Here is a 27,165-nt window from a genome sequence, read left to right on the forward strand (position 1 = left end):
TGAATACATACCTGTTTCTTGTAAAATAAGTCATCTGAAACTCAATAAGCTGAATTTTATTTGATTATATTATTATAGTGGACTCTTGTACCACTAATGGAGGGATATAGTAGTTAGTTTATAAATCAGTTATAATAGTAATTTGTAAATATGTTTATTACCCTGTAATCCTAACAATTTTTTCTAGTGATGCACATGTGACTATAGTATTCTAATGTATTAATGCTTTATTTTAGGTAGAGAAAAGGAAAATTCCAGTAATCAGTTAAGTTAACTGAATTCAGATTCTACCTTAAGAAAATCAGAGAATCACAGGGTCATAGAGCATCACCTGAGTGAGTGGTTTAACAGGGTATAAATATTGTGTTGGTTTGCATTGTAAATGTAAATGTTGAAAACCCTATGAAAAAGAGAGAAGAGTATTTCTTGTATACATACACACACACAGATGGGTGTGTGTGTGTGTGTGTGTGCACATACATACATATACACACACACACACATACATATACATACACCAATTTCCAACAGCTGCCAGGGTGCTATAGAAAAAAAATCCAACTTCTAAAATAAGCACCAACTGGACTTCAGATAACTTCAAATATTACTTATTAGTAACGTTTCGGGACAGCACACTGTTGAGGAAGCTTTTTGCCTGCCTCATCTTTGAGCCTTTATAAAAATTTATTTGTGCAATATATTATTTTTTTAATTATTTTTATTAGATAGTGTTATTATGAGTGCAACTGTACTATGCAATGTATTTTTTTGTGCGTTTTGTGACACTTTTCTGTTTCGTAGTTAACCAGTGCTCTGAGGTCTTGCTATCCTGACGAGCGTTAACTTCAATTGTGCTTGTCAATTTTCAGCAACGAGTGCCCGGTTTTTAAAAACACTTTTAAAAACAGGGGCACTTTCATTGATGAAAGTTTACATTGCACCGAATTTGTAGAAATACTTACCTTTTATTTCTGCAAAGCCGGATCGATGATCCCCCGCCTTCTTCTTCCTGCTGTACAACAACAACAGCAATGACTAAACTGGCTTCCTCCAATCACAGCCGGGCATCACGAGATGGACGCTCTGGGGTGCAAGCCACGATTGGAGGAAGCCGGTTTTGACATTTCTGACGTCGGTACAGAGGAACTGAGGCTGGGATCGGCAATCCAGCTTTGCAGAAGTAAAAGGTAAGTGTTTCTACAAATCCGGTGCAATGTAAATTTTCATCACTGAAAGTGCCACTGTTTTTAAAAGTATTTTTAAAAACCCGGCACTCATTGCTGAAAATTGACATTCACTTTAAAGGGCCATGATACCAAAATGTTGAAACACTTGAAAGTGATGCAGCATAGCTGTAAAAAGCCGACTAGAAAATATCACCTGAACATCTCTATGAAAAAAAGAAAGATATTTTACCTCAAAAATGTCCTAAGTATTCAAACCCCATTGCAAAGGACTTTAAGCAGCAAATCAGTATGTCTGTCCCGGGACAGGCAAGGGAGGGAGCTTTGTGCACACTCATTATTTCCCTCTTCAGTTTAAAGGGACAGTCTAAGCCAAAATAAACTTTCATGATTCAGATAGATCATGTAATTTTAAACAATTTTCCAATTTACTTTAATCACCAATTTTGCTTTGTTCACTTGGTATTCTTAGTTGAAAGCTTAACCTAGGAGGTTCATATGCTAATTTCTTAGACCTTGAAGCCCACCTCTTTCAGATTGCATTTTAACAGTTTTTCACCACTAGAGGGTGTTAGTTCACATATTTCCTATAGATAACACTGTGCTCGTGCACGTGAAGTAATCTGGGAGCTGGCACTAATTGGCTAGACTGCAAGTCTGTCAAAAGAACTGAAAAAGGGGCAGTTTGCAGAGGCTTAGATACAAGATAATCACAGAGGTTAAAAGTATATTAATATAACTGTGTTGGTTATGCAAAACTGGGAAATGGGTAATAAAGGGATTATCTATCTTTTAAAACAATAAAAATTCTGGTGTAGACTGTCCCTTTAAGGAAGTTTACAATGAAATCTCATGAGATCACAGTAAAAAAAAAAAAAAAAAAAAAAGTTCATGACCTCAGCACTGCTGATACTGATTGGCTGCTGTTCATTTCTTCATTTTTTTTTTACCTGCAGCTGGACAGCAGCTAAAGTATAACTTTTTACACAGAACTTACTCTGGTGAGCTGAGGAAATTGTGAGGTAAAATATCTTCCTTTTTTACATAGAGATGCTCAGGTGATATTTTCCTGTCCGCTTTATTAAAATAAAACACAAATACTACCTTATTTACTGCACGTAATTAAACGTCTTATTCTAAAATATATAAGCAAATGGAATGCAATCTCCCTGAAACTCCAAGTACCATGATCCAATGTGGCCCAAATTCGGAAAAGTGTTTCTTTAAGGCAGTGCTTTCCAAACTGTGTGTCGGGACACACTAGTGTGTCGGCAGCAGTGTGTAGGTGTGTCCCTGCTTCAGCACAAATTTTTTAAAAAATATATATTTTTTTTTTGTTTCTGACTTTCCGCCTGCCTGCTACGCATATCACATGGTTGACACGTGATTGATACCTAGGGGTCACAGATCATCTTAACCTATTGGTGCAGCTCAGTGGGAACTGCAACTATTCCCATTGGCGGATTTGGCGGCACATTGGCTCCTGACTGCATGTGTGTCTCCTTAATTGGCTTGTGACTGCAGGTGTAGTCAGTGAGTGGGACAGCAGTGTGTTTGCAGCGTGGGCAGTAGTCAATCTGACTGACTCACCGAGCTCTGAGGGCGGCAGGTTAAATGCTGAGCTGAAGTCAGAAGTCAGTGGGGTTTTTTTTTTGCAGCTAGCTCCCAGTAATGCATTGCTGCTCCTGCTCTTGATATATGGATAGGAAGTGGAAGCTTAAAAATGCTTGATGATGAAATGCAAGTGTCTTTATCCAATATTCCACCAAATATTTAGAAATTGTGTTCATCCCATCAACCTCATGCAGCCCATTAAAATAGTAAGTAGCTATTGGTGTTATTAAACATTTTTTTAATTCTTGCACATACTTACTGTTACTTGTAAATACATTTCGTTATTATATCATTTATGTATGTGTCCATATCTCTTAAAACAAGTTAGTTTAACCTCCTGTTTGCCAGTACAACTGAATTACTGTGTCGCGAAATTATGTAGGTCTAAAAAGTGTGTCACCAACATGAAAAGTTTGGAAAGCTCTGCTTTAAGGAATGCCTTTAGTTTCTGGGGCGTTATAGAACCCTCAAAGCATGCATAAGTAACCAAAAAGCCCCCACTGATTTTAATAAAATAAAACACAAATACTACCTTATTTACTGCACGTAATTAAACGTCTTATTCTAAAATACTTAAGCATTCAACAAGCGTACGATCACTGGAAAATAGGTTTGTTGTATGTGGTTGTGCAATAAAGCTACTGTTTTTTTTTTTTTTTTAATTGCGACTTTAGTGGGAAGCTACTTTAATGCTAAGTCGAGTTTCAAGGTGTCCAATATATAACTGGGGGGGGGGGCGCAGTAGCGGGTGAAGCCACCTCCCTGAAATGAGTTTTTGCAGGTTGGGATGTCTGGCTCCACTTGTAATCTAGCCCTTAGTGTTTAGATTGGGTATAATCAACAAATATTCATAGTGAATACAATAACCGATTGTGTAAATGTTCCAAGAGGTGGTGAGCAAAAGAGTAAATGTAGAAATGATAAGAATCAGTAAAAGGGCTGATAACAATGGGTGAGTTTACAAACACCACAAGTGGCAGCCTGACAAGTGAGGTAACAACCTTATAACAGACTTGTTGTTTCATGGAAGCATTACAGAACAGCTGAACGGGCACAGAAACTTTATTGAGTGTGGAGTTCTGGGAGTTGAGTTTTCACTGCAGGGCTGGAATATCAGAGACCAAACTGGAATGGTCACATAATAAAAAAAAAGTCAATATTTTTACCTTTATATCGAGACTTTTCATCTTCTGTCAGATGCTCAGTCCTTGTTTTTGTCACAACACTGACATTATTTGCTGAATAGACCTAGAGAAACAAAATGAACTGTCACACTGTCAAGAAGACCCCTGAATAATAAAGTTCAAAGAACAGAATATCTACCTTGGCTTCATAACCATTCACACATTCTGCTTTATCTGTTCTCCAGCCCCAAAATCCAGACTTGGTTCTAGAACACAGAATTGTTTATTTTTTTATAGCAATCTGATTCACAATTAATTGTTACAAAAGCTCAGGTTAATGTAATCAGCAAATTCTGCAAACTGCTTTAAATGGACATTATACACTAGATTTTTCTTTGCATAAATGTTTTGTAGATGAACCCCAAGGTTCCTCTAGGCATGGATGCCAGAGGATCGGCGGACGCCACCCGCAGAGGCAAAAACAATTGTGTACATGGGCGAGATAGAGAGATTATATCTATCTATATCTATCTATCTGTATACAGCCAATGACCTGTGTGGAATATAAAAGTGTTCTGCACTTCTAACAGGACCTGAAAAACACGATTGTCAGAATGAAATTAAAGGAAAAGGGGACAAAATAAATGATAGTATATTGTAAGTCTCTCTCTCTCAATATACTATCATTTATTTTGTCCCCTTTTCCTGTAATTTCATTCTGACAATAATGTGTTTTTCAGTTCCTGTTAGAAGTGCAGAACACTTATATTCCATACAGGTCATTGGCTGCACACTGTAGCGACTTATTTATAATGGTCTCTAATTGGCCTCAGCAGAGAAAGAAACCTAAAGTTACAACATGGCAGCACCCATTGCTTTATAGACACTAACTTTACACTTATTTTGTAATTATTTAAACAACTAAATAAACTTTGAGAATAACATGAACGTGGATTTTTAGACTAAACTTTTCTTTGAATGCATCATTCTATCTGACATTTATTTAGTGTGTAATGTCCTTTTGACTTTATTTTGTCATTTGGTATAGCTGATTTTGCCAGTTGAAATGACCATATATACTTAGAATATGAATACTTGACTATTATCTATAGAAAACCTACATAAGGAAGCACAGCAGAAATCAACCTCCCAGTTGTGCATGACACATGTACTGAAATTTTCATTTTAAATTGATCTCAAAAGGATTTTCTTTTGTGTGTAAAGAGAGAGGTACGGTGTCTGCTCTTCCTGTAGGCTTGGCCCATTTGGATGAGTTTGTTCTTGAGAACAATGGGTTGTGGATTTAGTTAATAAAAACAGCTATTTAAAATATAAAAAATTAACTTAAAGGAGTACATTTCCATAAATGTTAAAATTCAGCAACTGGTATAACAAGTCATTAGAAAAACTATGGGGAAACCAATTTGACAGTACAGTGTCCCTTTAAATAGGTTAAACCCTATCCTGTTCTCTGAAACAAGCAAAGGTTGCCCGGTTTATTCACTGTATAACTAAAGGATAGAAAGATCCAACACGTCTATATTGAATATGCAGAGACAGTTTAAAAAAAAAAAATATATATATATATATATATATATATATATGCTAACACTGTATGCTCCTTTTATAAATGGAAATAATGTTTTTCTAGGCTTCCTCCAAATATATTAAAATCAAAAAACTGTTGATTACACCTAAGTGTACAACCCTAGGGGGCGCTGAAGACTAATGGAATAAATGTAATTAAAATGCTATTTAAATAATTGTCATTACTTTGGTTAGGGTGTATTGAGTACACCCTACTTTTTAATAAACTACCTTTTAATCAACGTTTTGGAAGCCTGAGCTTTTGTTATTCACTGGATTAGCTGACCCATCATCCTGTTGCAGGATCAGTGTAGCTGGGTCACTGCAATTCCCCAGCCTGCATCAATCAGCACATGGGTGCTGCTCATTTTGTGAGTATTTTACCATCTATTTGACCTGTTACCACCATTATTCCATCAGAGTTGCACTAGGAGGCGCCCTCTCTTTGTGATTTTTTTCACAGATTCCAATTACTCCAAATACATTAGAATATGACTGACTGCTGAATTGAGAAACGCTGGTCACAAACCTTTCAAAAGCAATGGATGCCGTATCCAAAGAGGTGTTGATAACAGGAGAGGTGAGCCTTTTGCTGACTTCCCTTTCTGCTGGCTGCATGGAGTCCAAAGTGATACCCTCAATCTCCTGTGAGATATCAAAGCGTTCCTTTGTGACCGTCCTGTCATCATGGTTGATCTCCATAAGTTCTGCCCAGTTATCTGTGGACATTATTAAAAAGCGGAGGACTGAGTTTATTTGTTTTTTTATTCAAAAGCAGAAAATATATCATTAACATTTTAGATTATAAAATTAAAAAGACGTAAAAGGGCAATAATAGCGGAAAAATTGCATGTTCTAATTTTAAGACTATCAAACTTGCACTATGAATTTTTCTATCCTTTTTTCAGTTGTCTGGCCATCCAGAAGATCAATTTTGATCATTAAAGGGCCATAAAAGTAAAAAATAAATACAAATACATGCTTTAGTTCATTAGAGCATGTCATTTTAAGACTATTGATCCTGCAATGCTTTTTGTTTAACTCCCGCAAAAAAGAGTTTAACACACAGTTGAAGTACCACTCTGGACCCACAGAGCACTTATGTTCCCGAGCGGAAACGGATACTGATCCAGTCAGCAGTGTTTGTTAGTTACTCAGCAGAGTTGTGGACTTTATCCAATAACAGAAATAAAAGGAAAGAACGTTGTACTATTTTATACTTAAACTAAAAGAAAAATTTGCCAACACCACAAGCACTAAATCCAGGGTAATGGACAGAGTGACATCCATTCCATGAGTTTGAAAGAACCACCCTACCAACAAGTTCTTTACGTTGGGGAAAAGAACAACTCCTTTTAGAGAAAGTCATTCTTTCCACATATTGTGTATGCTTACACTGAAGGTAAAGGATGTCAGACTGATAAAACACATCCAGGAGCTCTCCTGGCAGACATAGTGAGGCATAAAGATTCTGGTCTTGCCTAACCAGCTAATACCTCTCTCTAGCAGTAAAGAGCAACCAGGAGCAGGTTCCCGTTGAATATCAATATCATTTAGAGCCAAATCTAGTGGTGGATGTAAATGTTGCAAGTGTTATAGTCTAATCAATTAAATCAAGTAATTTTTGTATTATTATTATGGCCCTTTAAGCATTTTTTTTATTTTAATATTTGTGGATACCAACACAACCCAAAATGGGCCCATAAATTAACTTTTCTATGATTATTGTCCTTTTTAAACAGGTGCAATTTTGATTTCTACCTTCAATTCAGTAGACGCGTGTACTTATTACATTCATATTATCAGTTCAGGTATGTTTCTTTTGTGAGTTCACAGACTGCCTTGAACTAACAGAAATGCAGCTGGAGATCAGAATTGGTCCTTTAAAACTGGTGATTTCTATACCTATATAGCCTATACCCTGTGTTGCAGTTTATAAGCAGATGCCATGTAAGAGGGAGGGGTGGTTTAGAGCTGGGAGGACAAAGCAAACTGCCCCGCAGGTAGAGAAGTGAGGGTAAGACCTGCTATCCTATATTGATTCAATACCTATGATGTCATGTACTTTATTTGCCATAAAGATTTAATACATGTTGTGTAGTGTATTATTTAACACCACCTTTTAATATATATATATATTTATTTCAGTGTGGCTTCGTATGTGAAAGGTTGGACACAAATATTTTTAGACTGACTGGCAAAACCTTCAGAAAATAGAGAAACACACATTTGAACATTTACAGGAAAAGGAAGCGTTTACAGCTGCAGGTTACAAAACGTTGCTGTTGCTATAAAACCTTTATGTTAGTGCTCATTCTTACTTGGTAAGTGAAACTACATCCTTGTGTATGTATGACAAAATTTATAACGCTAGCCCAAAATGTTTAAAATTACAGGTCACCTTCCTCCTTGAAGATAAAGCTATGCTTCCCTCTGATCCAGCTCATGTTCTCAAACCCAAGCAAGGTAGCATCAACTCGTAGATTAGCTCCACTTTTCCAGATTCGGCATACATCACTGGGGCATACCCTGGACAATAGGGGAACTGCAGTATATTAAAACAAAAAAACAAACAACAACAAAAAAAAATTTGGTAAGACCACCTGCTGCCAAAAATCTTTTAACAATGTTGTATGCTTTGACTAGGTTAAGGTTAACCCAGATGTAAATGAGCTCCATTACTGATCTAAGCAATAATTATGTAGTAGGATCAGGTAAACTATAACATTCTTAAAAGGAACAATAAGCTTAAAAATTAAAATCAATAAAATATTTAATTATGCAGTGCAAAGATGTTTTCAAAGAACAAACAGGTTCTGAGATTTAAAAGGAACAACATACTGTAAAATTGTTTTCCCCTTAATGGTTTTCCAATGACTTGTTAAACTAGCTGCAGAATGAAAAATATGTTAATTGTTCCTTTTTGTTAATTTTCATATACAAAATTAGAGATTTTGCAGTGCTGGAGAGTTTCGCCATTTTTGTTTGAGCATTTGGTGAGTTCAGCCCCTGTGAAGTCTGCACTACAATTTCTCTACAAGCAAGAGAATCTTTGATAATCAGTTCCTAAATATCATACTTTGTGTATGGACAAAGAAACAATATAAGGAGCCATGTGTAAATAGGGAATTATATGAGATGGTTTGTTTTTCTGTAAGCTGTTCTCATTTAAATATCTCTTAATTCTTCTCTAAATATTGGGCTTTGGTTTACAGACAGAGCTAAGATAAGAAAACCTTGCTGTTTGAAAAAAAATCAGAGGAAGTTTGATCTTCCTAAAAGTTCAGCCCATGTTAACGGGTTGAGGTTTCAAAGAGCAAAAATATATATTTCTGTATCTGAAGGAGACAGTTGCTGCAGATTTGTTGGCTGCACATCCATGATGCAAATCTCCCGTTCCACTATATCCCAAAGGTGCTCTACTTGATTGAGATCTAGCGACTGCATGGGCCATTGGAGTACAGTGAAGTCATTGTCATGTTCAAGAAACCAGTTTGAGATGATTTGAGTTTTGTGATATGGTGCATTATCCTGCTGGAAGTAGCCATCAGAAGATAGGTACACTGTAGTCATAAAGGGATGGACATGGTTAGCAACAATACTCAGGTAGGCCATGGCATTTAAACGATGCTCAATTGGTACTAAGGGGCCCAAAGTGTGCCAAGAAAATATCCCCCACACCATTACACCACCACCACCCTGAATCGTTGTCACAAGGCAGGATGGATCCATGCTTTCATGTTTACACCAATTTGTGGCCCTACTATCTAAAATCGAGACTCATCAGACCAGGCAACGTTTTTCCAATCTTCTATTGTCCAATTTTGGTGAGCCTGTGCGAATTGTAGCCTCAGTTTCCCGTTCTTAGCTGACAGGAGTGGCACCTGGTGTGGTCTTCTGCTGCTGTAGCCCATCTTCCTCAAGGTTCGACGTGTTGTGCATTCAGAGATGGTATTCTGCATACCTTGGTTGTAACAAGTGGTTATTTGAGTTACTGTTGCCTTTCTATCATCTCGAATCAGTCTGCTAATTCTCCTCTGACATCAACAAGGCATTTTCGTCCACACAACTCCTGCTTACTGGATATTTTCTCTTTTTTGGACCTCTCTCTTTAAATCATAGAGATGGTTGTGCCTGAAAATCCTAGTAGATAAGCAGTTTTTGAAATACTAAGACCAGTCTGTCTGGCACCAACAACCATGCCATGTTCAAAGTCACTCAAATCCCCTTTCTTTTCCATTCTGATGCTCAGTTTGAACTTCAGCAAGTCGTCTTCACCACGTCTAGATGTCTAAATGCATTGAGTTGCTGCCCTGTGAATGGCTGATTAGCAATTTGTGTTACCAAGAAATTTAACAGGTGTACCTAATAAAGTGGCTGGTAATTGTATGTATGTATGTATGTATGTATGTATATAGATATATAAAAAAATATAAGTTGTTACACTTTGTGCATTATATTTTATATTACTTTACACTTCAGATTCTTTCAGTATTATTATATTCCCGCTTTGCATTTTATATATTTTAATACATATAGATCCAGCAGTGACTTTACAATTGTTTTATTATGTTTTAAAAGTTTTTGTGTTAACAAATTAGGATCATACTTTTTCTGTGTATCTTTTACATTTTACATTGAACTTGATATTTTCTCTATTGTAATATAAAACACAGCTTCAGACTATAGGAGGGACAGGCGAGTTCCCAGGATAAATTTGAAGCTCTCTCACAAGTGTTGTGAAATGCTGAAAGCATTTTAGACAAGCTGGTCTAACCATTTCATCTAGTCAGCTGTATGCAGGTGAATTTTGCTGAAAATTCACAATACATTTTTTTTTTTTAACCAATAGAAATGCGATATATACTAAGCTATAGACAAAAGCAAGTTAAATTGTAGTGAAAACATTTCAGTTTATGATCTATGCAAACTGAGCCTTTATATCAGCCCCTGTGCTCTCCAGTTACCTTCTCTGTCCCCTGTATCCCAGAGAGCTTTAGTACTTTCTATGGAAGGCATCTCATCTCTCTGGGACTGCCAGGACCTGTCCCTTTCTTATATAATTCAGTTAGTTCAGCCCCAGTGAAGTCTGCACTATAAATTTCTCTCCAAACTACAGAATCTTTGCTTATCGGGCGCATAGAAAGTAATAAAACTCTCTGGCAAACTGAAAAACTAAGTGCAATATAATTTGTAAAAGATACACATAAATATACAAATTATAACCCTAATACGTTAAAACTTACACAGAAACTGAAAGCATAATCAGAATTTGCAAAATCACAATTCTAAATACACTGCTGTATACAAAATAAAATACAAAACTACAAAGCTGAAAAGTGTAACTGCAGCAGAACTCATGTCATGCAATGCTATATTGTATTGGGCTCGTCTCTCCTTCACATACAGAAATGCAGGGAACACCCTTTGGAGAAGTATAGTAAAATCTGCCTTTTAAAAATTTCAGTAGGAATCTCACAGTGCTGGAGGATCGTTTGAGATCATCTCACCTGAGCAGAGAGCTTTAGATGACCACCCTTAGAGAGAGCAATTGAAAATTAACATTTTATTATCTATCACTCCCACTCAGCTGCTGATTTAAGTTTACATTTTATTTAGAGAATACACAAAAGTATTCATATTTTTAAATATAGGTGGTGGTTTAACAACAAAAGGCTAGATTACAGTGGCAAACTAATTAGCACTCTTCTTGAGCGTAAACCTTGCTAGAAGTAATGTTTTTGCACATGTGCGCGGATTAGCACACATATTACAAGTTGAAAGTAAAATGTTTGCGTGCAAGCAAAACCCAATGTGTGCCAACGTCAGAAAATTTGATTGAGACCCTGCTAAGTTTTACTCCCCATAGAAGGGTAGAACGTTTTACTGTTCAATATCCCTTTAAAGGGACACTGTAGTACACAAATGATATGCTCTAATTTCGTTAGAGCATGGCATTTTAGCCATACAGACCCTGCAAATGGGTTAAACACATAGTTAAGGGGACAGTCTACTCCAGAATTTTTATGGTTTAAAAAGATAGATAATCCCTTTATTACCCATTCCCCAGTTTTGCATAACCAACAATGTTATATTAATACAGTTTTTACCGCTGTGATTACCTGGTTTCTTAGCCTTCGCAGACTTCCCCCTTATTTCAGTTCTTTTGACAGACATGCATTTTAGCTAATCAGTGCCGACTCTTAAATGACTTCACAGGAGTGAGCACAATGTTATCTATATGGCAAACATGAACTAGTAGCGTCTGTCAAAATTTACTGAGTTAAGAGGTAGTTCGACGGCTTAGAAATTAGCATATGACCTAACCTAGGTTTAGATTTCCACAAAGAATACCAAGAGAGCAAAGCAAAATTTGATGATACAAGTAAATTGGAAAGTTGTATTAAATTGCATGCCCTATTGGAATCGTGAAAGTTTAATTTTGACTAGACTGTCCCTAAAGTACCACTAAGTAGCAGCAGAAAACTAATGGTGCCGAGCAGACACAGCTAGTAAGCCAATCAGCAGCGGCAGTTACCCAGCTGGGTAATGATAAATAATGAATAACTATCATGCATTCAACAGTAACTTCCTCAACTCTATGATTAATATGATAACTATTTTAGGTGTCATATCTATGACTTTAATAATATATTTATAGTACATATATAGAATAAGTAGTCACTAAATCTGTATTTTAGGAATCTATTTTTTGCATTAGTTAAACAATTTACAGGAAAACAACAACTTACCCCAACTAGTAAATTCCCACTTCATTTCAACATAAAAGTCAGATGCCTTTCAAAAAAAAAAAAATATATATATATATAAAAAAAATTAAAAACCTTTTATTAGTACAATTATAATTCCAAATTAAAAGAAGAGTTGGCATAGATGAGTCTATTCGACTACTGACAGAATGGTATCTAACCAAAGCATGGTGTGACGACTCCCAAAACATAATATTAGTGCATTCATAGATGTACATTAAAGGGGATATGAAACCCAACATTTTTCTTTCACAATTCAGATAGAGCATGCAATTTTAAACAGCTTTCTAATTTACTTCTATTATCAATTTATTTGTTCTCCATTTATCTTTTGTTGAAAAGCAGACATGCTTAGGAGCCGGCCCATTTCTAGAGCACTATATGGCAGCAGTTTTGCAAGAGCACTAGATAGCAGCAGCACTATTTCCTGCCATGTAGTGCTCCAGATGCCTACCTAGGTATCTCTTCAACACAAGATATCATAGGAACAAAGCAAATTTGATAAGTTTTTTTTGTTTTGTTTTTTTAAATGGTATGCTCTGTCTGAATCACAAAAGAAAATGTTTGGGTTTCATATCCCTTTAAGCTTTAAGGGTTGAACATTTCAAACAACTCATCACAGGAATTTGTACATCTAGGAACCTTCTCAGAAGCATCCGTCAGGCTTGCATTGTAAACAATAGAACTATGTCATTTCTATAGCAGGGATTTGTTTATATAAAATGGAGTAGCCAGCATTTTAAAGTGAAAGTCAATCCAAGCGTTTGTATAACGCTAGGATTGACCAATGAAATAAAGGGGACTTTCAGTCATGAAGTATAAAATACATAATAATGAAAGCTCCTTTATTTGTTTCAAGCGTTCACAGCACTGAGCTGCTCAGGCAGCCCACGGCAGAACGCTGTTTTGCTTGAGAGGTGACGTTTTCACTTCTTAGCCAATAGCTGTGCGGGAAATCTGGCTTGGCGCCGGATTTTTTGCACGCTATTTGCTAAGACGGGGAAACCTCGCAGCAAATAGCGTTCTGCCGTGGGCTGCCTGAGCAGCTCAGTGCCGCAAACGCTTGAAACAAATATAGGAGCTTTCTGCATGAAGTATTTTATACTTCATGACTAAAAGTCCCCTTTATTTGTTCCAATGGTCAATCCTAGCATTTCAAAAACGCTAGGATTGACTTTCACTTTAAGAAGGATTTTATACACAATGAATACAAAAGGAGCAGGAATTAATACTATAATCTCTCTTACAAGAGACTTGTAAAGATTTTTTCTACTATAGACTGCAACAGCCTTTACGTTCCACAAGAAGTTTTCATATTACCCATGATGCGCGTTTTAACTTGTTTTCAAATTCATAACTAAACAATATGGTGAAAGATGTCGATATTACATTGTAAAATATTTAATCTTATTTTCTGTCTAACAATATTGAATTGCATTCTATAAGCTTTATGATGTGCCTTTAAAAAAAAAAAAAAAATAACATATATAAAAGAAACTTAAAAGTACAGTAAAGCCAAAGTGAAAATGTTTCATGATACAGATAAAGCAAGCAAATTTAAACAATTTTCTAATTTACTGCTATTACCTTGTTTGCTTTGTTCTGCTAGTATCCTTTGTTAGAAAGGATATATAGGAAAGCTTAGAACGAGCAATGCACTGCTGGAAGCTGCCGATTGGTGGATGCATATATATATGCCACTCAACTTTGGTTCACCTGACGTGTTCAGCAAGCTCCCAGTACCGCATTGTTGCTCCTTTAACAAAGAATAACAGAATGGAGCAAATTTGATAACAGAAGTAAATTAAAAATTGGGTGCTCTATACGATTCATAAAATAAAAAAATTGGGGTTTGTGTCCCTTTAAGTTTACAAGATGGTCATCCCAGATCACTACAGAGAAAGTTCTCAAAAATATCATGATTGAAAATAAAACATTTTTAAATATGATTTTATTGAGATAGATTATACACACACATATATACACACACAACTGAAAAAGAAGACTTGCACACTCTGGTCTTTTTAAAAAAAACTCTTTACTGTGAAAAGTAGTGACATTTCGGGGACCGAATCCCCTTCCTCAGACACCCTGAGTCCTCTCCCTTTGTTACTACTATATATACACATACTATCTCACAAAAGTAAGTACACCCTCCAATTTTTGTAAATATTTTATGATGTCTTTTCATGTGACAACACTGAAGAAATGACACTTTGCTACAATGTAAAGTAGTGAGTGTACAGCCTGTATAACAGTGTAAATTTACTGTCCCCTTAAAATAACTCAAAACACAGCCATTAATGTCTAAACCGTTGGCAACAAAAGAGAGTACACCCCTACGTGGAAATGTCCAAATTGAGCCCAATTAGCCATTTTCCCTCCCCAGTGTCATGTGACCCAGTACGGTTACAAGGTCTCAGATGTAAATGGGGAGCAGGTGTGTTAAATTTGGTGTTATCGCTCACACACTCTCTCAAACTGGTCACTGGAAGTTCAACATGGCACCTCATGGCAAAGAACTCCCTGAAGATCTGAAAAAAAGAATTGTTGCTCTAGATAAAGATGGCCTAGGCTATAAGAAGATTGCCAAGACCCTGAAACTGAGCTGCAGTACAGTGGGCAAGACCATACAGCGGTTTCACAGGACAGGTTCCACTAAGAACAGGCCTCGCCATTGTCGACCAAAGAAGTTGAGTGCACGTGCTCAGTGTCATATCCAGAGGTTGTCTTTGGGAAATATACGTATGAGTGTTGCCAGCATTGCTTCAGAGGTTGAAGGGGTGGGGGGTCAGCCTGTCAGTGCTCAAACCATATGCTGCACACTGCATCAAATTGGTCTGCATGGCTGTTGTCCCAGAAAGAAGCCTCTTCTAAAGATGATGCACAAGAAAGCCTGCAGTTTGCTGAAGACAAGCAGACTAAGGACATGGATTATTGGAACCATGTCCTGTGGTCCAATGAGACCAAAAAAAAAAAAAAACTTATTTGGTTCAGATGGTGTCAAGCGTGTGTGGCGGCAACCAGGTGAGGAGTACAAAGACAAGTGTGTCTTGCCTACAGTCAAGCATGGTGATGGGAGTGTCAGGGTCTGGGCCTGCATAAGTGCTGCCTGCTCTGGGGAGCTACAGTTCATTGAGGAAAACATGAATGCCAACATGTACTGTGACATACTGAAGCAGAGCATGATCCCCTCCCTTCGGAGACTGGGACACAGGGCAGTATTCCAACATAACGACCTCAAACACACCTCCAAGACAACCACTGCCTTGCTAAAGAAGCTGAGGGTAAAGGTGATGGACTGGCCAAGCAGGTCTCCAGACCTAAACCCTATTGAGCATCTAAGGGGCATCCTTAAACGTAATGTGGGGGAGCGCAAGGTCTCTAACATCCAGCAGCTCCATGATGTCGTCATGGAGGAGTGGAAGAGAACTCCAGTGGCAACCTATGAAGCTCTGGTGAACTCCATGCCCTAGAGGGTTAAGGCAGTTCTGGAAAATAATGGTGGCCACACAAAATATTGACACTTTGGGCCCAATTTGGACATTTTCACTTAGGGGTGTACTGACTTTTGTTGCCAACGGTTTAGACATTAATGGCTGTGTGTGGAGTTATTTTGAGGGGATAGCAAATGTATACGGATATACAGGCTGTACACTCACTCCTTTGCTACAATGTAAAGTGTCATTTCTTCAGTGTTGTCGCATGAAAAAAAAATATAAAAAACATATTTACAAAAGGGTGAGGGGTGTACTCACTTTTGTGAGATAATTATATATACAATATTATTATTATTATTATTATTATTAATTATCCAAGGCATTCTGGCTACTGTTTTTTTAAACACAGCCAAATTATATATTATATTATTACACACACACACACACACATACATAACACTGTATCAACAATGTTACTATTTGACACAACAGTATATAGATATATTCACCTCCAATGTCTTTTTAAGAAGCTCAGGCACCCCTCCAAGAGCTGTAGATGCCTTGTGGAACTCCCGATACTGCAAAACCATCTGCACCATTTCTGGGTCCCCAGTGCTTACTGCCTCATGTAAAACTACAATGAACACAACGCAGCACATTACAGACTGAATGTATTTTATGTAAGAGCATAAGAAATAAAAAAAAAAAAAATGCCTACATAATGCATTACACAGAAATGTCTAAAAAACTAAATTTATGCTTACCTGATACATGTATTTCTTTCCAGGCATGGCGAGTCCACAAAACATTCTAATTACTAGTGGGATATTCACTCCTGGCCAGCAGGAGGAGGCAAAGAGCACCCAAACAGAACTGTTAAGTATCCCTTCCCTTACCCATAACCCCAGTCATTCGGCCCAAGGGAAACGGAAAAAGAAGATAACACAAGGGTATAGAGGTGCATGAGGACTAGACAAAAAAAAACCTGCCATCTTAATTTGAATAAGGGTGTGTCGTGGACTCTCTATGCACGGAAATAAATTTATCAGGTAAGCATAAGTTTTTTTTCTTTCTTATGGCATGGAAAGTCCACAAAACCTAATAACTAGTGGGAACCAATAACCAAGCAAGGACGACACAAAATGAATAGTGAGGGAGAACAAGACAGGAGGACCTAAACTGAAAGCACCACCGCTTGAAGAACCTTTCTCCCAAAGGAAGCCTCAGCTGAGGCAAAAGTATCAAAATTTGTATAATTTTGAAAAAGTATGAATAGGAGGACCAAGTGGCCGACTAACAGAATTGCTCCACAGAAGCTTCATTTTTGAAAGCCCATTTGGATAAAACAGCTCTAGTGGAATGAGCCGTAATTATCTCAGGAGGCTGATGTCCAGCTGTCTCATAATCTAAATAAATAACACTTCTTAACCAGAGAGAAAAATAGTGGTAGAAGTGGCCTTCTGACCCCTATGCTTAACAGAGAAAACAATAAACAGGGCAGAAGTCTGCCGAAAATCTTTAGTTGCTTGAAGGTAAAATGTAAGAGCATGCACAACATCCAAGTTATGCAAAAGACGTTGCTTCTGGGAAGAAGGATTAGGACAAAAAGGAAAAACAATTTCCTGATTAATATTGCGATCCGACACTAGCTTAGGGAGAAACCCTAGCTTAGTACGAAGGACCACCTTATCAGCATGAAAAATAAGGTAAGGTGAATCACACTGCAGAGCCGAAAATTCAGAAAGTCTGCGAGCAGAATAGCAAGAAGAAACAAAACCTTCCAAGATAGTAATTTAATACTAACAGAATGCATTGGCTCAAACTGAACCTGCTGCAAAACTCTAAGAACAAGGTTAAGACTCCAAGGAGGAGCAACAGATTTAAACACAAGTCTGATTCTGACCAAGGCCTGCAAAAAAGACTGAACAACTGGCAGAACTGCCAGATGTTTATGCAGAAGGACAGAGAAGAAATCGGACCCTTCAAAATACTGACTGACAAACCCATCTCCTGGCCCTCCTGAAGAAAAGCCAAAATTTGAGGAACCCTTACTTTGTTCCAAGAAAAAGGTATTTACACCATACCCTATGGTAAATTATGTGACTTTCTCAGAGATGCCACGTCTAGCCAAACTTAGACGTTCAATTTCCAAGCAGTCAGCTTCAGAGAAACCAGATTTGGATGAAGAAAGGGACCCTGAAGTAGAAGGTCCTTCCTGAAAGGTAACCTCCATGGCGGAAGAGATGACATAGTCACCAGATACGCGAGCCAGATCCTGCAAGGCCAAACCCTTGTATCTGAAACAAGGGAACTTTTTCCCAGATTCACTTTCCACCCGTAGGGACGTAGAATAGACAACATTGCAGTATAAGATCTTGCTAAAAGATGGCGCTTGAACTAGAATGTCATCTAGATAAGGCGCCACAGCAATACCCTGGGACCTCACCACTGCCCGCAAAGCCCCTAGAACCTTTGTAAAAATTCTGAGATCTGTAGCAAGGAAAAAAGGAAGGGCAACAAACTGGAAAAGTTTGTCCAGGAAGGCAAACTTTAGATACTTATAATGATCCCTGTGAATAGGAACATTAAGATGCGCGGCCTTCAGATCTATGGTTGTCATGAACTGACCCCTTTTGGACCAAACGAAAAATAGAACGTATGTTCTCCATCTTGAAGGACGGAAACCTGAAGAATTGATTGAGACACTTTAAGTCCAGAATGGGACGAAAAGTGCCCTCCTTCTTGGGAACTACAAATAGATTTGAATAGAATCCTAGACCCTGTTCCTCTAGAGAAACTGGAACAATCACTCCCAGGGATGATAGGTCCTTTACGCAGTTTAAGAAGGCCTCTCTCTTTATCTGATTTGCAGTTAACCTTGACAGGTGGAACCTGCCCCTAGGAGGACAATATTTGAATCCTATTCTGTAACCGTGGGATACTATATCTATGGCCCAAGGATATGGAACATCACGTATCCAAGCCTGCTGAAAAAAGCCTGCCCCCACTTGATCCACTACAGGATCGGGGGCGGCCCCTTCATGTTGATTTAGGATCAACGGAAGGCTACTTAGCTTGCTTCTCCCTATTCCAAGGCTGACTCGACCTCCAAGAAGACTTGGATTGATTCAACTTGGAAGAGGAAAACTTCCGTCCCTAAAAGTTATGAAATAAACAAAAATTAGAATTCTGGCGACCCTAAGGTGAGGTAGGAAAGAAACCTTTCCATCTGTAATGTCAGAAATAATAATTTCAAATTCTGCCAGACCTGATCCAAACAAGGTTTTACCCTTATAAAGGCAGAGATAAAAGCTTGGACTTGGATGTAACACCTGCAGATCAAGATTTTAACCAGAGAGCTCTGCGAGCTAAAACAGTAAAAGCATAAATCTTACCACCCAACCTAAGAACTTGCATGTTGGTATCACCAAGGTATTGGCTAGCTTGATCCTGTCTTGGATCTCCTTTATAGTAGTCTCTACTAGGATAAGATTAGATAAGTCATCGCACCAATAAGATGCTGCCCCCGCAACTGTAGCAATACTAGCAACAGGTTGCCAGTGTAATCCCTGATGAATGTACATCTTTAAAAAGGTCTCAAGCTTCTTATCCATAGGATTCTTGAAAGAACAACAACTATCTTCAATAGGAATAGTAGTTCTCTTAGCCAGAGTAGAGATAGCTCCCTCTACCTTGGGCACCATGAATAGAGTCAGCAACAGGAAACATCTTTTTAAAAACAGGGGACGGGAAAAAGGAATCCCTGGTTTATCCTATTCCTGAGTTATAATATCTGCCATATGGTCTGGAACTGGAAATACTTCCACAGATGAGGGTACATCATATACCCTATTAAGCTTACTAGACCTCTTTGGAGTCTCCGCAACAGATTTGGATTCTTCCAAAAGTAGCAAGAACCTTCTTTAAAAGAACTCAAAGGTGTTCTAACTTAAAGGGACATTAAACACTAAATAAATGCCAGATAGAATGATATATTCAAATAAAAGATTAGTCTGAGAATAACAAGTAGATGTATTTTTTAAAGTTTCATTTTGTGTTTAAATATTGACAAAATACGTGCAAAGTTTTAGTGTCTATAAAACAATGGGAGCTGCCATGTTGTAACTTAGGTTACCTTCTCTGTTGTGGCCAATTAGATACAGTAATAAATAGGTCACTAGAGTGTGCAGCCAATGGTTGTCTGGAATAAAAGTGTTCTGCACTTCCATTTGTAACAGGAGCTGACACAAACTGACACTGCGTGTATCATCTGTAATGATCCTTTGCTGGTGCCAGCAGCAGAGGGGGGAAGGAGGTGGGTGAAAGAGGTGGCGGAAGTGGGAAGAACTAAAAAAAAAAAAGGAAGGTGCAGGAGGGACGAATAGGGAACACTACACTGAAGAAAAAAAAAATTAAAATTATACAGTGTGTGTAATATTTATATATTACACACACTGTATAATTTTAATTATACATATGGTTGTAAAAGCTTCTCTGGGATCCCCTTTGTTCAGAAATAGCAGACAAATATGGCTTTGCTATTGCTTTTTAGTATATAGAAGGACCCCTATTCCCGGCAGTGAAGGGGATAATTAGGTAGCTTGTAAGGTTAAATAAATAAAAATATTTGTCTGCTATTTCTGAACAAAGGGGATCCCAGAGAAGCTTTTACAACTATTTGTGTCATGATTTCACAAGCAGTTTGTAAATAAATTCAGTGAGATAACCAAAGTTTGTGAAAAAGTTAAACATTTTTTATTTTTATTTTTTTATTTATTTGATTGCATTTGGCGGTGAAATGGCAGCATTAAATATACCAAAATAAGTTTAGATCAATACCTTGGGTTGTCTACTTAAAAAAAAAAATATATAGTTTTGACAGGTTTAAAAAAAAAAAAAACAAGGCTCTATTTCTGTTTAAATGGAGAGATAGCAAAAAAGCTAAAAATTCTCCGTTATTGTAGGGAAAGGTTTTCTCTGAAAGTCCCAGCAGTGAAGCGGTTAAACATGTTGAACATATGTTTTGGCAGGAACAATATGAAGTAAAATCAGTTTTAAATAAATTAGAAGTGCACTGTAGTGTCAGGTGTGTACTTCCTACTAATAACCACTGTTTAAAGGGACAGTCTACACCAAAATTGTTATTTAAAAAGCTAGATAACACCTTTACTACCCATTCCAAGATTTGCAAATCCAACATTGTTATATTAATATACTTTTATAACATTTAAACCACTACATTTCTGCCGGTTTCTAATCCACTATAGAGAGCCTCTTATCACATGCTTTATTACTAGCTTTTCACAACAAGATACTGCTAATTCATGTGTGCCATATAGATAACATTGTGCAGGACACGACTAATTGGCTAAAATATCAATAGCTAATAAATAAATAGCCCTGAAATAAGGGGGCTGTCTGCAGAGGCTTAGATACAAGGTAATCAGAGGTAAAAAGTAGGGATGCACCGATACCGATACTGGTATCAGTACCGATACCAAGTATCTGCATGAGTACTTGTACTCGTGCAAATGTACCGATACTTAAACCGATACCTCTACTTCCTACCCATATGCTATCTTGTGGCGTTTTTTCAAACTGCATGTTCCCATTTCATTTTAAACTGGAGTGGAGACTAAACTAAAAATAACTGTTCTGCCAATACAAATTGCTGTTATTTGTATTATTGTAGGAGAGATCACTGTACCTCGTTCAGACAAACCCCTGAAGTACTGGGCTGTTAATAAACAGATTGCCAGCTCTGGCTAAAAAGGCCCAAAAATATCTTTCTGCCCCATGCAGTAGTGTGGAAAGTAAAGGACTGTTCAACTTAGAGTCGGACCTCCATACAAATGTCAGATTGATGTTATATAACAGCCCAACAACCCAATTGTATCTGCCCTTTAAATGTAATATTTTATTGTAATTTGTCTACATCAGTTGTTCCGATGTAGGCACTTTAGCCCTAACACGAAAGGGTTAAATATAAATAAGTAGATAAACATTTATATCTAATTATACCAATTCTTTAAATATTCACTTTTTGTTGACTGGTACAACGTTCTACTTAGTGCACAGTATGTCATTTTAAGATACTTTGGCCTCCTATACTAATCAACTGCTTTGGGGCCCTTCTAGTGATTATGGCATGTTAAGAAGAAACTGTCATATTTTTATTTATTTTTTTAAATAAGAAAAATGTGTATAAATGAGATCACAGCAATGTTATAACCCCATATCTATATTTTTAGCCTACCTGTCCACCCATCTCGGTTCTCTTTGGTGACATCTGCCTTGTGTCTTAGTAGAATTTTGGCTGACTCCAGGTGCCCTAAGGATACAGCTAGATGCAATGGAGTCCGCCCTCGAGGATCCAGCTCTTCTATATCCTGCAGATGATATCACATACATGAAAAATATATCATTTTCAAATATTTCATTAAATTATTGTATTAAAATATCTATCCAGTCCAAAGAAGATCAACAAACAGGTGAAGCACTGAAAATATGACACTTAAAAAGATATTGAGAAACCAGTTTGTTGATAATATTGCCTTGTGTAATCCCTTACAATAACCATAATTACAATCCTGACTCACCACGGCATAGTATTAAAGGGATATTAAAACCCCTTGAGATTGTAATATACAGATTTAATTATCTCTAGTATAATAACGTTGCAATATACTTTTATTATTTATTTCCACCATTTTCATGTAATTTAACTCTAAAACTGTCAAATTTTTTAATAAAATTTTTAAATTCTGAAAATTTGATGTGAATGTGGGAGGCTTCAACTAACCCTACCACATATTTGCCCCAGCAGAAACTCTCTTGAAAGAAAACGACAAAACAATGTAATATTTGCAAACAAAATGACAGTGGTTAGCTGTCTATACCACACAAGTCCACATTTGCTCCTCCAAATAAGGTAAGAGCTGGGTGGAGTTTGGCTGGAATTGTTCCCACACACATTTAGTATGTTAATGTATTACAGTACTACAGAACAATGTTGTAATTACAAAATGTGTATGGCATTATTCTAATAGGTCAACATTTGTACTGGTGAAAAAAATAAGATAAAAGGGACACAAAACAGAACGTGTTTTCTTTCATGATACATATAGAGCATGAAATAAAAAAAAAAACCTTTTCAATATACTTCAATTATCAAATGTTTTTCATTGTCTTGGTATCTTTTGTTGAATACCAGGGGCATAAGCTCAGAAGTTCACACGTGTCTGAAGCACTATACTGCAGCAGTTTTGAAAGAATCTTATCCATTTGCAAGAGCACTAGATGGGAGCACTATTTCCTGCCACATAGTGCTCCAGACCCCTACCTAGGTATGTCTTACAAAACAGAATATCATGAGAACAAGGCAAATTTGATAATACAAGTAAATTGGAAACTTTAAAAAATGTTATGCTCTGTCTGAATCCCATCCCTTTGAAGACAGAAGAGGAGGCGCCACATTGAACAATATCGTCAGGACAAAGATACAGGTAAGACACAAATGGTAACTCACATAGGAGAAGGCACAAACAGTGCCATCGACAGGCCCGGGACCTCTTAGTCGCTCGACAGACACACTCCCCGTATTCAAAAGCTGGTCACGTGGTCGCGAATCACCAATCAGGATTGCTTACTCATTAGGCACCAGCGTCCGATACCTCCTGCACAAACTTCCCGCGCACATAACAGGAAGCACAGCTAAGCTGAAATGTTTTCTCAGTGTATGAGCCAAAGGAGTCTGGCTGCAGACCGGAGCTCCACTCTAGGTTTCCTGTCTAGAGTGGAGCTCCAGACTACAGCCAGACTGCTTTGGGTCTTAAACTGAGAAAACATTCCAGCTTAGCTGAGCTTCCTGTTATGTGCGCTTTAAGTTTGTGCAGGAGGTATCGAGGACGCTGGTGCCTGACGAGTAAGCAATCCTGATTGGTGAGACGCGACCATGTGACCGGCGTTTGGATACCGGGAGTGTGTCTGTCGGGCGACTAAGAGATCCCGGCCTGTAGATGGCACTGTTCGTGCCTTCTCCTATGTGGAGTTGCCATTTGTCTGTCTTACCTGTATCTTTGTCCTGACGATATTGTTTGATGTGGAGCCTCCTCTTCTGTCTTCACAGAATCTTCATTTGACTACATCTTCTGGGAGAGCGGCCGCCATTCTGAGTTGTTGTTCCTGATTAAACCTCTGTTTGGTTTTATCATATATGAGCGCACCTCCTTAGGGTTTCCTAACCCTATTTTGTACTTTAATATGCCTTAAAAGCTTATTGAAACTAATGGTTTGTCATCAACATGAGTGATGCTAAGCAGATGATTAGAAAAAAGCCTTGCCACTAGCATTAGGGCAGTGACTTATCACTAGCATAAAAAAAATTCTGCACAGGAACATCTGACCTAAAAAAAATAAGACACTAATACATCTTAAAAGTGATGGTAAATTAAACCTATACTGCAATCCTATTCTTAGTCTATATTAATTTTGATACCTTAATTTATCATTTCTCTGGGGGGGGTTTTAGACACACTAAACTATACACTTTAGCTCCGTTATTATATTTCTATAACCAGTCTGGTCACCCACAGCAAAACTATGTTTTTTTATTGAGGTGACGTTTTCACCTCTAAACCAATAGGCAATCTAGCCATACAACACTTCTTTATAATTACAAAAAAAAAAAAATTGTATGGCTAACAAAAAAAGTTATTGAAACAAGATTCAATATTTAATGTTAATTGACTACAAAGAGGATGATAAATGAGTTTACAAACATACCATTAAAATATTTAGAATTTAGTGCTGTCTGAATGTTCAGACAAATGAAAGGGACAGTAAATTAAAAATTAAATTTCCATGATTCAGACAGATAATCTCCAGTTTGCTTCTATTACCAAATTTTCTTTGTTTTCTTGTTGAAGTATAAACCTAGGCCGAGTCATAGAAGCTCAGGAGCGTGCACGTGTCTTTAGCACTCTATGGCAGCAGTGTTTGTAACATTGTATAGCATTGCTACAAACATTGTGAACACACTGATGCCATAGAGTGCTAGACACATGCAGGCTCCTGAGCTCCTATGAGCTACATAGGTTAACTATACAACAGAGGATTGTTTTTTTAATGTTATACTCGAAGCCATGAAAGTTTAATTTACTGATTCTTTAAGCAACAAGACAGGTCAAAATTTAATGATGCATTAGGTTATTACATTAGGAGTAGGACCTGTTAGTAGAATATATTAGGGTACATTCAAATATTACATAGTAAAATGTATTCACATATTGTCTAAATTGGGAAATTATTTTAAGTTCCAGGTCACGATCAAGCATTGTATGTATTTTTGTTGTTTTTTAAATCAGCTAATATCTTCAGAATGAGTTGCAGGCTTGTGTTGAAAATAATATAATAATGTGCATGTTAGCGCTGTGTATCCTTTGGATTATCTTTAATTTCCCAGTAATATTCCATCATTGCATAGAACTCTTTATAGGCTAGGTTGCAATAGCATTCTGTCTAAATAAAGTATATAGGATACCAGATTGGTACATTATGCTACTGAAGCTATAGATATTTGCTTCTGATGCAGAGGCATTATTGGCACTCTAGGCCACAATTTTAAACAACATCTTCCTGCACACACACAGGGAAGTGTTAACCCCTTAACGCCCTTAGGACATTACATGCTATCTTTAACACCCTTAGGATAGCATGGAACATCTTGTGTTATTCGGTGTCCTGCAGCCTCCTGCTTTAAGCAAAAGGATGATAGGACTGGTGGCCATGCCTTGAATTCAAATGAACGCATTGTTGATCGCGTGATTTTGTTTTTCAAACAAAGGTTTACATCGGAACTTCATTCCAATGTTCAACACTTGCCCCGGACATGAAGGAGTTAAATGACATTCAGTAAACAATATAAAAAAGGGGAGGGGGGAATTTATCTATAATGGCCATAGTAGATGCATAAAATTGATCACATAGCCATGAAACTACAAAAGAACTCAGCAACTTTAACCCCTTAACGTCCGACAACGTACTCTGCACGTCGCTGGGCATTTTCCTCTGTTGGGGTTTAATAGCGTGGCTCTCACCGCTATAGCCCACTGCCTCCAGGAGAGGACCATGTTGTAATAGCTCCGTCTAGCCACTTTCAGAGAGACCCATGCTATTAGAGGGCCACACACGTAAAGGGCACATCCTGGTTGCTAAGGGGTTAAATGTGTCATAGGAGGCTGTCTTTGCCACAAACAGTTCATGAAATGTCTGCCCTACAAGATCTACCCCAGTCAATTATGCTATTATTGTGAACTGGAAGTGTCTAGGAACAACAGCCCAGCCACACAAACTGAGCTATATAATATAGCTGTAGATTATGCACATCTAACAAAAGGAGGAAACAGGGTGATCCCAATCAGAGGTACATGTTTAAAACTGAAAGTAAAAGGACCAGATGATATTTAGCATGGTTCACTTTAATAGAGTACTGGGCTTGCTTGTTCAGCTTTCCCTTTTTATTAGATACACATATAACAACTCTTATTAATATCTGGTGGCTTCATAATCTCAATACTACATATAGAGATATGTATGGCCTTGGTGTGTCAGCCTCACCCTTAAATTCTAATCAATATTCACCAAACAGCGTTCTATGTATCCTTAAATAATTTTTAGTATACCAACCTTTACCTCCCAATACAGATATTAGATTAATAATAGCGATAGATACCTGAGAGATAATGTTATCTGACAGCTCTTTTGCAGGTTTGTTCATCTCAGTTGCGTAGAGACAAAGCCAATTATAGCCTTGATGTTTGTGTAGACACAGTCAATTCTCTGGCTCCCATCGTATGGCTCTTACACACAGACTAGGAGTGTCACCAGCTCTTACCTTTCCCTCTAGCTCCCTCTCCAACGCACGGAAATCATTATTCCAGACAAGAACATGCAGCGGATAACGTAACCGGGTTTCCGTAGGAGGACTCATAGTAGCCGGTGGGACATCACCCTCTGTCTGACTACTCTCTGAGCTCATTGCCTCCTCGGGCCGTCCAGGAGCACCGGACACCCAGTTACAACTTTTCAAAACAAGGAAGTGACGGGATACGCCCACGTGTCGGCTACAGGGGGGGATAATGTCACTAGCATCAAGACAACAACGGCTCTGCGAAAAAAAAAGGTTCCATGTATGATACGTTGAAAGTAAACAAATTGTATAAACCCGTTTGTGATGTCAGGCTCAGTACAACATTCTGTGTGAGCATTGACCCCGGGGCCCTAATATTGGGTAACCCCGTTAGATTATGCACATGGTATCGTCCACGTCAAAGGCAGGATCACGTCAACTCAACAGGGAAGCACATATAAATAATAAAACAGTGGTCGTCGAATAATTATTAGTAGATGACATTTATTATAGGTTGTTTTATTTTTTTAAACTGAT

The 27,165-nt window shown here is 37.7% G+C and overlaps 1 protein-coding gene across 2 annotated transcripts in view; it reads right to left on the bottom strand.

Moving 5' to 3' along the window:
- ANKRD13A (ankyrin repeat domain 13A) overlaps positions 1 to 26,808 on the bottom strand; it is a 115,543-nt gene extending 88,735 nt beyond the window's left edge. The window contains exons 1-8 of one of the 2 annotated variants that reach the window (XM_053702094.1): positions 26,614 to 26,808; positions 21,976 to 22,108; positions 16,229 to 16,353; positions 12,262 to 12,307; positions 7,911 to 8,054; positions 6,039 to 6,228; positions 4,122 to 4,188; positions 3,965 to 4,046 (exon numbers count right to left, since the gene is read on the bottom strand). In XM_053702094.1, coding sequence (XP_053558069.1) covers positions 3,965 to 4,046; positions 4,122 to 4,188; positions 6,039 to 6,228; positions 7,911 to 8,054; positions 12,262 to 12,307; positions 16,229 to 16,353; positions 21,976 to 22,108; positions 26,614 to 26,757 — 931 coding nt within the window. In that variant the 5' untranslated portion in view covers positions 26,758 to 26,808. Of the gene's footprint in view, positions 1 to 3,964; positions 4,047 to 4,121; positions 4,189 to 6,038; positions 6,229 to 7,910; positions 8,055 to 12,261; positions 12,308 to 16,228; positions 16,354 to 21,975; positions 22,109 to 26,451; positions 26,587 to 26,613 lie in introns of those variants that run through there. The other variant, XM_053702095.1, reaches the window with a different exon arrangement.
- Between the last annotated feature and the right edge of the window lie 357 nt (positions 26,809 to 27,165).

Source organism: Bombina bombina, chromosome 2, assembly GCF_027579735.1.
Source record: "Bombina bombina isolate aBomBom1 chromosome 2, aBomBom1.pri, whole genome shotgun sequence".
Taxonomy (NCBI): domain Eukaryota; kingdom Metazoa; phylum Chordata; class Amphibia; order Anura; family Bombinatoridae; genus Bombina; species Bombina bombina.